At 35.3% G+C, this 12,975-nt stretch overlaps 3 protein-coding genes across 3 annotated transcripts; 2 read left to right on the plus strand and 1 right to left on the minus strand.

Moving 5' to 3' along the window:
* The first annotated feature begins 637 nt into the window (after window positions 1-637).
* Window positions 638-2,738, plus strand: LOC113715579 (transcription factor BEE 3-like). The gene is made up of 6 exons (XM_027239816.2): window positions 638-1,072; window positions 1,209-1,328; window positions 1,571-1,636; window positions 1,862-1,930; window positions 2,029-2,127; window positions 2,373-2,738. Exons 1-6 carry the CDS (start codon window positions 704-706, stop codon window positions 2,463-2,465), a joined length of 816 nt encoding a protein of 271 aa, XP_027095617.1. The 5' UTR covers window positions 638-703; the 3' UTR covers window positions 2,466-2,738.
* A 3,412-nt stretch (window positions 2,739-6,150) lies between these two features.
* LOC113717404 (acyl-acyl carrier protein thioesterase ATL3, chloroplastic) lies at window positions 6,151-9,510 on the plus strand. Its single transcript, XM_027242240.2, has 5 exons — window positions 6,151-6,435; window positions 7,102-7,202; window positions 8,265-8,374; window positions 8,889-8,984; window positions 9,063-9,510. The coding sequence occupies exons 1-5, from the start codon at window positions 6,248-6,250 to the stop codon at window positions 9,180-9,182; spliced, it is 615 nt and encodes a 204-aa protein (XP_027098041.2). The 5' UTR covers window positions 6,151-6,247; the 3' UTR covers window positions 9,183-9,510.
* Window positions 9,511-10,131: 621 nt separating this feature from the next.
* On the minus strand, window positions 10,132-11,037 carry LOC140016586 (uncharacterized). Its single transcript, XM_072070152.1, has one exon. It carries the CDS (start codon window positions 11,035-11,037, stop codon window positions 10,132-10,134), a length of 906 nt encoding a protein of 301 aa, XP_071926253.1.
* Window positions 11,038-12,975: the final 1,938 nt, after the last annotated feature.

Here is a 12,975-nt window from a genome sequence, read left to right on the forward strand (position 1 = left end):
AACTTTTTAATTAAGATTTATAAAAAGCCGAAAGTTGAAAGATAAAATAGTTAAGAACCACATATAACTTAGGATGCGAAACTAAAAGCAAATTCAAGAATTCAGTTTAAAACGAGCTCTATATACAATACATGAAATAGTTATAATTTAAGGAAAAAGCATAATTAAAAAAACGATTCTGATCCACACAACTCATGTATGCATTGAACTGAACATACATTCTTTTCTTTGAAAATGTATCGCCTCAATGCATATGAAACAAATGTTTGACGCCCGTAGACGATAAACATGATGCATACAAATCCTTTGCTGCTATACGTACGGTACATTATATTGAAGCAAGTAGTACAAATTTGTATGCATGATTAAAACAAATTGATTTAATTTCTACCCAATTTATTTCTTTATACGAAATATTAGTAGTACGGCTCGTGTTGGAAAGTATATATTATGAATAATGTAAAAAAGTGCATATTAAATTATTACGCGTCTTGACTATAGAACCCAGTATCGTAGCTCAGCCAGCTATCCAGTTCATTAATTCCTGTATTACAACCAGAGTTTACACTTGACAACATTAGTACGACTCTCACGTAATCTAGCATACCAACCGAGAACTGTTATCCAGTATATATGTCCATTTTCAGGATAAAATCCACTGTAGATCAACGAGAACAATCATAAATCTTCTATCTCAGCCGCCATGATGAACTCCAACATGGACGTGGTTAACAGCCTCACTGAAATCGATAGTTTCAACCCAAATGTTCAAGAATTGCTGTCTTTGACTACCCATGTGGGATTTTCTGATCATAATCGTCAACAATCTCAAATCCCATTTTGTTTCAGTAATGATGCATCCCATAATCCTAATGCCAACCATCCTCACCATCTTCAAGTTCCACTAGATTTTGAGTCAGCAGCTCAATTCTTTCCTCAAGGGGGTGTTCCAATCAGCCATGGATGCAACGATAGTAACTCATCATTATCTGAACCAGACTATCTGGCTAATTCGTCTTCTCGTGGTTCTGCAAGTGCTGGAATTCCTGTAAACAAGCCTAAAGGAACCTATGTACGTAATTCTTATTTCTTCGACATTTTCTTTTCCAATTAATGTTTCTTGTGCTAACTTTAAATTTACTTGATCTTTCTTCATCTTAAGATGATTTTTTCTGCAAATTAAATTTTTTGTGCTGCGGTTTTGATAGAACTATGGGGAAAAGAAGCGAAAAAGAAGTAATGGTAAGGAAACGGAGAAGCCAAAAGAAGTTGTTCATGTCCGAGCAAAGAGAGGCCAAGCAACTGATAGTCACAGCCTGGCCGAAAGGGTTAGTCCTTAGTAATACTGTAATAGTATCTCATATGTATGATTATTGGTTTGCTTCATTCTACATCAATCTGGTAACACAAAAGGATATTTCTTTATTCTTTGCAACGGGTAATATATCTCAGATGTTGTACTAGGTTATGATCTATCCCAAAACGTTTTGATGAGTTCATTAACCCTATCTTCAAAAAAAGGGGTAGAAAATCAAGTTAATAATGGGGTTTTTTTCCATCTGCTCTATAGATGCGAAGAGAGAAAATAAACCAGAAGCTCAGATGTTTGCAAGATCTAGTACCAGGATGTTACAAGGTAAGTACGTTCGACATATTTATTTTGCAGTTCCTCAATTGCAAGCTAATAATTCTCCTCCAATTTTCTGTATTTAATTCATTTTGATGCATCCCTTTATAAGGTTGCAAAGTAGTATAATCTAGCCTAATCTTCATTGAGTCCCTTATTCTCCTCTCTTCAGTTATGAACTCCACCTTTTCTTCTGTTCTTCTTTTAACTGATATCATTCATCAATGGTTGCAGTCTATGGGAATGGCAGTCATGTTGGATGTAATAATCAATTATGTCCGCTCTTTGCAAAATCAGATTGATGTATGTTGTTTCCTTTAAAGAAAACCAACATACTGTACTTTGTTTTTTTAAACCTCATTACTCGCTTCTTTGTTGATCTATTCTTGTCTTTCTCTCAGTTTCTCTCCATGAAACTGTCTGCAGCAAGTCTATTTTATGACTTCAACTCGTTGGACATGGATGCCGTACCTCCAACCCAAGCATGTGCTAATTTCCCAGTACGTTGAGTCTTTGTCAATTTTCAATTGAATCTTCTGATACTTTTGCTCTCAAAATTTCCAGCAGGCCTGGTTATTATGCGTAGTTGTCTTTAAAAAATTAATAATAAAGAGAAAGGAAAAAAGGAGAAAAGAGCTATATTCTACTCAATTGCTACTTGTGAAAGGAGCTTATTTTAAACTAGATAACATTTGTCAGTGAGTTTCATTTTCATGCCATTGATGAGGAATGGCTTGTTCTTTAGGGACCTCCTGGGTGTGAAGCGCAAGGACTAGAGAAAATGGTGGGAGAAGGATATGGTGAACTTCCTCAGTTTCATACCTCTTGGCCTCTTTGACTTGATTAACTTGCAATGAAATAATGTATCTTATAGTGTTTGATCCTGTAGGTTGTTGTTACCGAGTGATCTTTTTTCCCTGATACCACACTTATTGTGACCCCCAATCCTTATACTTGTAGTGCAATAATGCTTTAACTAGCGAATGTAGTGTTTCACCTTTGTTTGTTTTCTTCATATTTTTACCCACCAAATTGTTTGTGTAAAATCAGCAAGGGAACATCCATGTATGAATCTGCAGCACAGCTATATGATACGAAGCTTTATGATCTAGCTCTGGAGTTATTTTTCTTTCTTGCACTGTTTATAGTCAATTAGGGTAGTTTTGATCATTAAACTGCTGACCACAGAATCTAAAAGACACGATTTGTCCAAAGACTAGGGTCACCTGAGACCTGACAGCTTGACAAAACTTGTGATAACCTTAATGTTCCATGTCGTACCAATTGATCCAGACAGTTTGCTTAGAAGCAAAATCCTTTTCAAATCCAGGGAGAGCGAGTTATCATGAATAGGTGATATCCATTGTTGTAATGAATCTTCCATTATTAGATTAGAGAAAATGACATCTGCACAATTGATCCCTATGTAGAGCCAGAGTGATCACTTAATTATGGAAGATGAACTATTGATCGTTAGTGTTTCGGAAAGGTACATTCCATCTTTTATATGATGTGATGTATCGAATGGAAGGAGTGCCGATTGGCCCAATTGACCAATAATACCAGGAATATATAATTGGTTATAGAAGCAAAATTACAAGTTCTTCATCCCCGTTCCTGTTCTGTGTTAAAATCTGCAGATAAATCGACTAGTAGAACAAGAAGATCATCAACTGCAGTATAAGCAGATTGAAGGAACTTCAATGATACCGTTGTTGCAGCAGATTTTTTCATACAGATGCACAAAAAAAATACCCGTCAAACGCATGAGAAAATAAAAAATGCTAAAATGTTTTTCCTTTTTTCTTTTATCTTCCATCCCTCCCTACGCTCTTCCCCACCCGAACTCTGAAGTTGAAAGTGAAAAGGAAAATTTTATTTTGACTATTGAACCAATTCCAGTGATTAAAGTTGATTGTTACCTACAAGATAATGTGTTATTTTGTCGGCAATTAATCAGTCTTTCTACTGTTTCTATCCGAAAAAAATGTGTTAAGAAAGGGACCGTGACTGTTTTATGAATAGTTGCCATGAAAAAGGAGTGGAAGGAGATGGAGCGGGGAATTGGCGGGCAAATGCCAAATGGGAGAACGAGGGTTGAGAGAGAACATCATGGCAGACTTTAGCCGAGAAGAGTCGTGAGCCTTGCAATTTAATGCGCGGCAATGACTTTTAATGGAGCTTCCAAATTCCAATAATCTGTTCTAGGCTGGGCCGTGAGAGAGAGGACACGTGCTGGACAATGGGGACAGTAATAGTAGCATCCACCATTGGTTATGGACTTTTCAAACCTCCATTGTTGCAATAAGATATTGATTATTATTTCATTAATAATTGGAAGCATAAAACTCCAAAAACGAATTGCTGTACAACTTCATGGTGCTGTTGAGTAACAATGACCAAAAATTATGTGGAAGCGGGCAACTTCCAACTTCTTGTTAATTAGCTATGGCGATGGCGGAGATACGTGTGTATTCAACTCTTGGATAACACCAAAAAAAAAAAAAAAAAAACTTTTGGATATCACAAAGCCAACCATGCATGTTACCTAAATAGAAAATTTCACAGCTAACTAGCTGAGTACATTTTGGATTGTGAAATGTTACGTGAGTGTATATGCGCTATTGGTTATCCCAATTTTATGCCTCATTTGGATCCAAATTTAAGCAAGCCTTATAGAGTTCAACTCTTTTTTTTTTTTTTTGATATATTTGAAATATGAATTAACATTTTTTGCAATAATAATATAATGGTTTTTTTTTACACTAATAGCAATGAATGTATGATACACTTGCATGATTCGAATTCAAATTAGAATTCACGTTATGTAGCATATGATTTAAAATTGATGGTATAAAAAAAGAATTGTAAATGAACACTTCTCTCGTTTGACCAACAAAAAATGCTTCATAACAAAAAAAGGAACAATCATGCCTATTCTTGATCATACTTCTTAGCTTTAGACCCCATTTGGGGGTTGCGTTGCTTTTACGAAAAAACACTTTTAAGCATTAAAAATAATTTTTGGGGTGCTTGGTAATTAATTTCCTGCAATTTAAATACTCAAAATACTTCTAAATGTTTAACAACTAATTTCCCATTTGACAATTTATATGTGTTGTAGGGAGGGTTTTATCAGAATACTTATAACTCCTCATTCTATTTGTATTACTCCTCATTCTATATCTATATGTGTTGTAAGGAGGGTTTTATCAAAATACTTATAACTCCTTATTCTATTTTTAGGATGGTTAAATCAGAATACTTATAACTCTTCATTCTTTCTTTTTATAAAAATTTAAAATTTTTTAATTGTTATATATCATTTCATGCTTTTTGATTTAAAAAGTAGGAAGTGGTCCACTTATATTGGAATTTGATTTGAAATCTATAAATGTGAGGGAACATAAATAGGAAAATCACTAACCCTACTAAAAGTAAAAAAAGTAAATAACAATATTTTACTCTTCAACTCAGTAATCCTAACTAAAATAGCAAATTATATAGAAAATAAAAAGAAAATAATATTCATTGGTCATGGATTTAAAATATCAATAATGGTACCATTTGTAAATCCTAGATTATGAAATCACTAAATAAAAAACAAAGTACTATTAGCCTAAAAAAACAAATTATAAATTTGAAGTGTTTAGGAGAATGGTGAAGGGAAAAGAATAGGAAATTGGGTGGCAAAAACAGAAAGTTAGAGGTTAGCTATAGGCAGAGAACAGCAAGGAATTAAAGAGTAATGGAAAAAATCGAATAAGAAAGGTAAACTACTACAAGATTGGACAAAGAGAGGGGAGAAGAAAAAATGGATTGTAAGAATATGACAGGAAGGTTTGAAAATTTAAAAACACATCTTACAAATATTATTTTAAATCTATATTAAAATTTATGAAGAACATTATTCTATAAACACTCAACAATTTTAGGATTACAAGATGAGAGAAAAATTTTATAAAATTGCGAAAAATGAATTAGTTATACTTTATATTTTTAATGTTAAATTTTTTTTATATATAGATATAGCATGATATATTGATAAATAAGTTTACAATTATACTATCATGTAAATCGTTATAACTTAAATTATTTTATTCAAATTGTTATCATATATTGACAGACAATAGGCTAACAAAGTTTGGTTTCAACTTATTTAAGATATTAAAATTAAGAAAATCCATTTTGTACTTACGAAATAAACATTTTTTTAACATGTTAAGCATACACTTCTTTAAACTTTTTTACCTTTTTCATATACTTTATCCTATACTATAATAAATAAATATTGTTTTGAATTAAAATATAAATCCATGCACATCATGGGTCAAGATGCTAGTTTAAAGGTACTTTTGTAATAAGTACTTGTGCCAGAAGTGTAATTTTTAAGATTCAAAGGTCCTCGCGATGAATGTTAATTAAAAAAAAACGGACATTTGGTGAACACGTATCGTGCACGTGACATGAATACGGCGGCGAAGGTGTTGGAACTTGGGAGCTGGCACCTATATCGTAACGCCCAAAAATACACAAGAAGAAAATGGAAGGAAAGCCCACCAAAATTGATTCTCAAAATATCCAGAGTCCAAAAGGCCATAATCACGGACAAACACGAAAATGTCACATTCGACCTTTCCCACCTCCTCACGTGCTCTTGCTCCATGGTGCGATGTTCACCGGCGATCACCCAATTCTCCGTTCAGCTTCCGGCGGCATCTCCGGCTTCCACCACTCAAGTCAACTCCCATTCTGGCTAAAAGGGTCTCAAAATCTGTTGCAATCTTGGACTTCAAAGGTGGCAAAGGGTACTTAAAACTTTTTCACCTCCTTTGAGTGAAGTGAGGCCATGAGGGTGCTTTCTATTAAACTCTTTCTGAAATAGGATACCAATTTGGACTCTTTTTCATTTTTAATAATAAGAAAAAATGGGATTTGAATATCCAATTTTTTTTTATGCTGCCAAATTTTTTAGCTAGCAGAATGGTGACTAATGTACTAGGTGGATTGGTATTCTTAACCTTTTTCTTTCGCTTTGTTCTTGCTTGCAATTTTTTGAAACTTAGGAAGGGAAAGTTTCTTTTGTTTTACAAGTTTATTGAAACTCTTTAGGAAGGTTGAATTTGGTGGACTTTGTTGTTAGTGAAAAAGGATTCATCTTTTTGCTTATTTGTTTGTTTTATGCCGTGCTAGTGTTTATCTGATGAATATTAGACTGGGTAGTGAACATCTCTCTATATGGGTTGTGAAAATGCAGAGCGTAATTCAACGGTTCAGATTTAGCCTTTTTGGAAGCCTTTTTGGAAATGGACCACTCTTGATAAATTGTGTACTCACTTCCTAAGAAGATGCAATGCTATTGTGGTTGTCTACAGCATGTGGTTTAGGATTTAGATTTTATTGTAGCTGTCGTGTGATTGTGGACAATACACCTTTTGCTTATGTTAACCAGCAGTATGTTTATATCTTGGCAGAATGGGTGGGTTCCATGAAGTTGAGCTCAAAGTCAGAGATTATGAGTTGGATCAGTATGGTGTTGTCAATAATGCCGTTTATGCAAGTTATTGCCAGCATGGTGAGACTTTTTTCACGACTTCATGATTAGCTTGATTGTCTTGTAGCCTACGATTTTCGTCATGAATGCAAATTATCTGAACTTAAAGAATTGGCTTTTCAACTTTTGTTGTTCGTAAGTTCGGCTGAGAACATCTTTCTAGGACATGCCAGCAAACTTTACCTTTTTTGTTGAGGGGTTAGAGCAAATGTTGATATCCGTAAATTTTGATTACCAGAAGCAAAAGCTCTAGCGGGAAATCTTATTACAGATTGCTATATCTACCACTAGATGCATTTGGTTCCTCTTCTTTTCTTCAAGCGCTTCCTTATCTGTGTTGCGCTGCTTCCTCTTGTAAAAGTTTTAGCATTTTGATGATACACACTTGTTAAAGTAGCTAAAAGTTTTTAGTATGTTAACTTATCCATTGCTAGTAGATTATTTAGGAATTAGGACCATAAGCAAGAAGAAAGTCTTGTCATTCTCAACCTGTTTTGAAATTTAGATAAATGAAGTTCAAGCTTTAGAAGTGGATGTCTAGCGATCAGGTATAAACTTTGTTGTCTAAGTTGTGGTTACAACCACATATCACTTGCAGTTCTGCTTTTCTTTGGTTTTACAAATGCAAGTGCTATATACTCTGCATAGCACCTCAATAATTTTGATATACTCTTCAGACATGGTCTGACTATCATCCGACAAAAACTAATCTTTCGTGCTTTCTTAATGATCACTCATACTGCCTGATGAGTGTGTTTAAATGACTGCAACAGCATAGAGATGAAAAGATGAGACTTTCCTTCTCACATAGATTAAACTGATCAGGGATATGGATTTTCAGGCATGACATTTACAGTGAGACAGTGAACCATCATTCTGCTAAATAAACTGCCATTTGTACCAAATACCTTGAACTGGCCAGAAAAAATAAATGAAAATGTAGTACTAAGTGCTTGATTGAGTTACATGGTGTTACCATGATTGGATAGGATATATAGAGACAATTTTTTGTGTGCTTTGAATGGGTGACTTCCCATCATAGTTCTCCAAAAAGCTCTTATTTTACTTTCGTAACTTAAACAGGCCGTCACGAACTTCTGGAGAGGATCGGTGTAAAAGCTGATGCAGTTGCACGCACTGGTGATTCATTAGCATTGTCAGAACTGACCCTCAAGTTTCTTGCACCTTTACGTGTAGGTATTCCATTCTGCATCTTTTTTGCTAAGCATTTCACGCTTCTTATTATTGATCAGTAATTGTTGGGTCCATTGTCATCCCGAAATCTGAAGTCATCTCTCAAACACGATCGCCCACATCAGTGAAGATAATTGTGCACTGACTTCTCTTAAACTCCATATATTGAAGTGCTGTTTTATTGCTGGACAGTAATCAAATTAGTCTGAATTGGTTAATGTGATTTAAAGGCTGAAATTAAAAAGGAAAAAAAAGATAAATATTTACGTGGAAAGGTTGATTTCTCAGATTTTGATATAGGGGGACCCCTTACAGCACCAGCATGAATGTACTTGTTGGACATTTTTCGAGTTGTAAATGAGTTTTGCGCTTAAAATAAAGTAGTTAGAGAAGTGGACGAGGAGCGACTAACACTATGCTGTGCTTCAGTTAGCGGAGCTTAGGAGGACTGCTGAGACTCATTGCTAGCTTAGGATGTGATACCAGTTCTCATGCTTTTGTCTATTTGATCAGAGTGGAGACAAGTTTGTTGTGAAGGTTAGGGTATCTGACTCTTCAGCTGCTCGGTTGTTCTTTGAACACTTCATCTTCAAGCTGCCAAATGAAGAGGTTCAGATTTTGTCTTTAAGCTTTAATTGTACTTATCAAGGATTCATCGTGTTAAAACTTGTCTATTCGTTTTTCCAGCCCATATTGGAGGCTAAAGCCACGGCTGTTTGGCTTGACAAAAGCTACCGTCCTGTTCGCATTCCTGCAGACGTCAGATCGAAGTTCAACCTATTTCTTCGCCATGGAGAGTCCAACTAATACTCATCTTACATCTTATGACGGATCATTTTAGTTGAAGACCTTGCACTGTCGTGGTTCCCCTGTTTCGCTTTGCTCAGCTTCACATTATTCCACCTATTCTTTTTGCTTCCTTTTCTGATGTGAGGATAACAGACTATACTTGGAAATAGCTTGTAAAGTCTGGAATGCCATGCAATCTGAATTGTGTTACACCGAGACAAGTGCTTCCTTAATGTACTCAAAGATGAGGAAGGATATGGAATTTAAAACTTCTTAAGAGTCTCGTGTTCCTTTTTTTCCCCCCCATGGGTTAAATAGAGCTGCGGATTTCCCTTGTGCGGATTCATTGCCAGACTTTTTGGATTTTATACTGGTTTAAGAATGATTGGAGTACATCAGTTTGGCAACAGAAAGTTACAGATTATGCCGATATCTAACATGGGTTTTACGGCCACTCTCACTTTGATGTTCTCCATGCTTAGTTGGAATCAATCTGCTCTCCAGGTGTTCGAAACAAATCCTTGTTGGCTAAGTAGAAAATAGGTGATGGAGAAAATTTTGCGAGTGTGCTGCAGAGAAAACAATGACCACTATAAGGTCCAGGTGAACATATGTAATGCTAGAACATTCTTGTTAATCGAGAGTAGATGCTACTGCACATAAAACCAGTAATCTGGCAATTCATCAATTTCTTCCTGAGTTGTGAAGTACAGAAAATATTCGTTGCGACTTATCTAACTCAATTTAGTCTAATTCTAAGAATACAGAAATCTACGAGAACTGCCATTGGTGCAGTAGACCAAGCCTAGCTTTTAATTATGATCCTTTGCATTTGTGCACCAGGTAAATAAATCGTATTCTTCCGTATAAATCGTCATGTTTGTTAATACATTGTGTTGTAATGGAAATTATGCAGTGAATGAGAAAGGCATCTAGCATGAAATCTGAACTGCATTAAAATGATTAGTTAAATCCACTGGTTGCACTTTTTCTTCTTTTTGGACTTCCCGCTGCAGAGCAAAGAACCAAGACCAAATAAACTTCCACTGCCCTTGGAAATGCAAGCATGTGAAATGTTGAGTACGGGACTAACTCTAACTCCACTTTCATAATTCTTTCTTGAAGGACTTCTGTATGCTCGATGTGAGTAAAAATAATGACCGGAGGATGATGGTACAGATGAATCTATTCGCTTGTTCCATGGTGGCCGATCTTTCTGGGAATGCTGCTTCTTCAGAACCTTTGGTACACCTGATGCTGTCGGATTGGGAGCAGAACCAGTTGAATTGCTCCGTGAGAGAAAATGTAAGGATCGGATTAAGGTGCTACTTCTACTGCTATTTAAATTCAAACTGCTGCTTCTTCGGAACTGCCAAAAAGGTTTGGATGATGGCTTCTTTTCTTCTTCTGTTTCTTCATCAGATTCAGTTTCAGGGTTGATGGACAATAGTTCCTTCAAACTCTTTTTCTTTGTATCTAAATTCAGGGCTGTATCTGCATTGTCAGTTGCTGAACTTGTAGCTGCAGCTGAGAAGTTAAAGGCAGTATCTTTTCGATAACATGACGAAATTGGCTTAGATCGATAAATTTCTTTAGAGGCTGTTTCTTCACCAGGCTTGATGGTTGTGATTTTCTTGACTTCTGTAGGAATGATCTTGCCATTTGCAAACAACTCATCTGCAGATGAAAGCAGCCCTTGTGAGAAGCTTTGACTGATGCTGAAATTGAAATCAATGGATTCCAAAAGTAATGCATCAGATCGATGTTGGTAGCGTTCGCGCGGAATTGGATCTGTTTCCCTAAGATCATGAGAAAATGAGATTCTTGGACTTACAACAGGACTTGAAACTTCTGAGCATACATCAACTGCCATACCCCTAATATTCTTTTTACGATGAGAAATTCTTATAGGAAAGGGAGCATATATAGGTCTGGTAAAGCGCAAGATCCGAGAGGACGAACAAGAATGTTATGTAGTTAGATTTTATGGTCAAAAGTGCAAAAGAGAAAGAACTGATGTGACCGGAATAAGAGCCAGCTTTTGCTTTTCATGTTAAGATTAGAGCAGTGGAAAAGATTCCAATAGAGGAAGAGAGAATAAAGTGTGTCATCAGGAGACATGACTCATTTCACAGTGGAGTAACAGTGAAACTTGCATTATGCCAAATGATTCTGAGAGAAGTAAAAACAGATCACATTGCCAAGGAAAAGTGAAAGAATTAGCGCACCGAAAGGCTATGGAAGGAAATCTCCCTATAGGGTTCCCTAGGAAAAGCTTTTGAAAATGGAAGGAAAGAAATATATGAGTATTGGATAAAGAGATTTTCACCCCCTAGCTCTCAAGGTTCAAGGCATTATATACTAGAATGGAACAACAGACAGACTACAAGGATGGAATTTTGCAGGCGTATGAAAACTAGGAAGCACTATTTAACTTTGGTTTTCTGGTCAGGTGTCAGGATATACACCTCGAGTCCCAACAAGAAAAGTTTAATTTTATATGCACATTTGTTTTCATTTATCATCCTCTGTCTGGATGGTTATGGGAAAGTTGGTAAATTATTTTATGCTTAGCCCTCAAATTATACCATCTTTGCTTTTCGCTACTACTCTCTACATTACACTCTTTTTGGAATCCAAGTTCAGACATATATACTCCTCTAAAATTTTATAGTACAGTGCACTCCAGATTCATACATTTCTCATCAAATTTGACACTTTTTTGTTTTTTGTTTACGAGCATATGATATTGTTGATGAACATAGACAATGAATGTTTGATTTGTGTTGTACAGCACTAGAAAATTGAGAACATTTAACAGCCTGTTGTCTGGCAGCATTATTGCATCTATAACGTCCGATAACTAGGTGCCAAACTTTCACTTAGATTTCAAAGTAGCACGAAGAGCAAAGCTATGAAAGAGAATTTTGAGAGCGACATTGTTCAAGTTTTAGAGGGCAGGCAATCGTACTTTTATGACTTTAAAGAAAAAAAGAAAGAAAGGAAGAGCTTGGTTTGTAAGATGAGATGATAAGAAGATTAGAACACAAATGTCACTTTACACTTCTTATATGAATGCAGTTTTTTTTTTTTTTTTTTTTGCCAGTGATTAAAACTTCTAGATTGCAATAATTGATGATAGAAGTGACGGAAACTAGTCAAAAACTAGACACACTACATCATTTATACTTACATTATGCTCATTTCCTAAATGGACTAGAAAATCTTTCAAGAAAATGAACAATTTGCTCTGACGGCCCTTTTTATCATTCCTGAGCGCATTTGTTTGTTGGTGCCGGGTGCTGGACCAATCATACGACACAATGTCCTTTTAGACGCAATCGGCATCTCCCACCAAGGTTTAATTACAACTTTCAAAGTGCCACTCAACCATTCGACCGTCCAACGGCTCTCCTATCGTTTCAGCGGTAAAAAACGACCGTCCTTAAGCCTTGGCTGTAGGTGCGGGTCCGTACCCTGCCTGTATTTCGTAGTTGATAAGCGGATGTAATTGTATTTGTTTTAGAATTAAAAATGAGTTGAGTTGAATCGAATTTTGATTTAATTAAAATTGAATTATAATTTAAATTTGACAAGTTTTTAATGTAAAACTCGAGTTCAAAATTCGACTTCGAATCTATTTGAGTTTTAAAAAAATTAAAAATAATTTATTTTATTTTAAAAAATAAATGAAATAATAATTTCTCCTTAAAAAATAATAAAAATATTAGGAATTTTGAACAGATTCATAAATTAACGAGTTGATTTTTTTTATAATTAATTTGAGTTCGATAGCTTAACTTAATCAACT

Source organism: Coffea arabica, chromosome 11c (assembly GCF_036785885.1).
Source record: "Coffea arabica cultivar ET-39 chromosome 11c, Coffea Arabica ET-39 HiFi, whole genome shotgun sequence".
NCBI classification, from domain to species: Eukaryota; Viridiplantae; Streptophyta; class Magnoliopsida; order Gentianales; family Rubiaceae; genus Coffea; species Coffea arabica.

Bases quoted from the DNA above. Each gene is read 5' to 3' on its own strand.
- LOC113717404 (XM_027242240.2), top strand. From the start codon at position 6,248: ATGTCACATTCGACCTTTCCCACCTCCTCACGTGCTCTTGCTCCATGG. The intron at 6,436-7,101 runs GTACTTAAAACT...ATATCTTGGCAG, and splicing joins GACTTCAAAGGTGGCAAAGG to AATGGGTGGGTTCCATGAAG. The intron at 8,985-9,062 runs GTTCAGATTTTG...TCGTTTTTCCAG, and splicing joins TCAAGCTGCCAAATGAAGAG to CCCATATTGGAGGCTAAAGC.
- LOC140016586 (XM_072070152.1), bottom strand. From the start codon at position 11,037: ATGGCAGTTGATGTATGCTCAGAAGTTTCAAGTCCTGTTGTAAGTCCA.
- LOC113715579 (XM_027239816.2), top strand. From the start codon at position 704: ATGATGAACTCCAACATGGACGTGGTTAACAGCCTCACTGAAATCGAT. The intron at 1,329-1,570 runs GTTAGTCCTTAG...TCTGCTCTATAG, and splicing joins GTCACAGCCTGGCCGAAAGG to ATGCGAAGAGAGAAAATAAA. The intron at 2,128-2,372 runs GTACGTTGAGTC...CTTGTTCTTTAG, and splicing joins AAGCATGTGCTAATTTCCCA to GGACCTCCTGGGTGTGAAGC.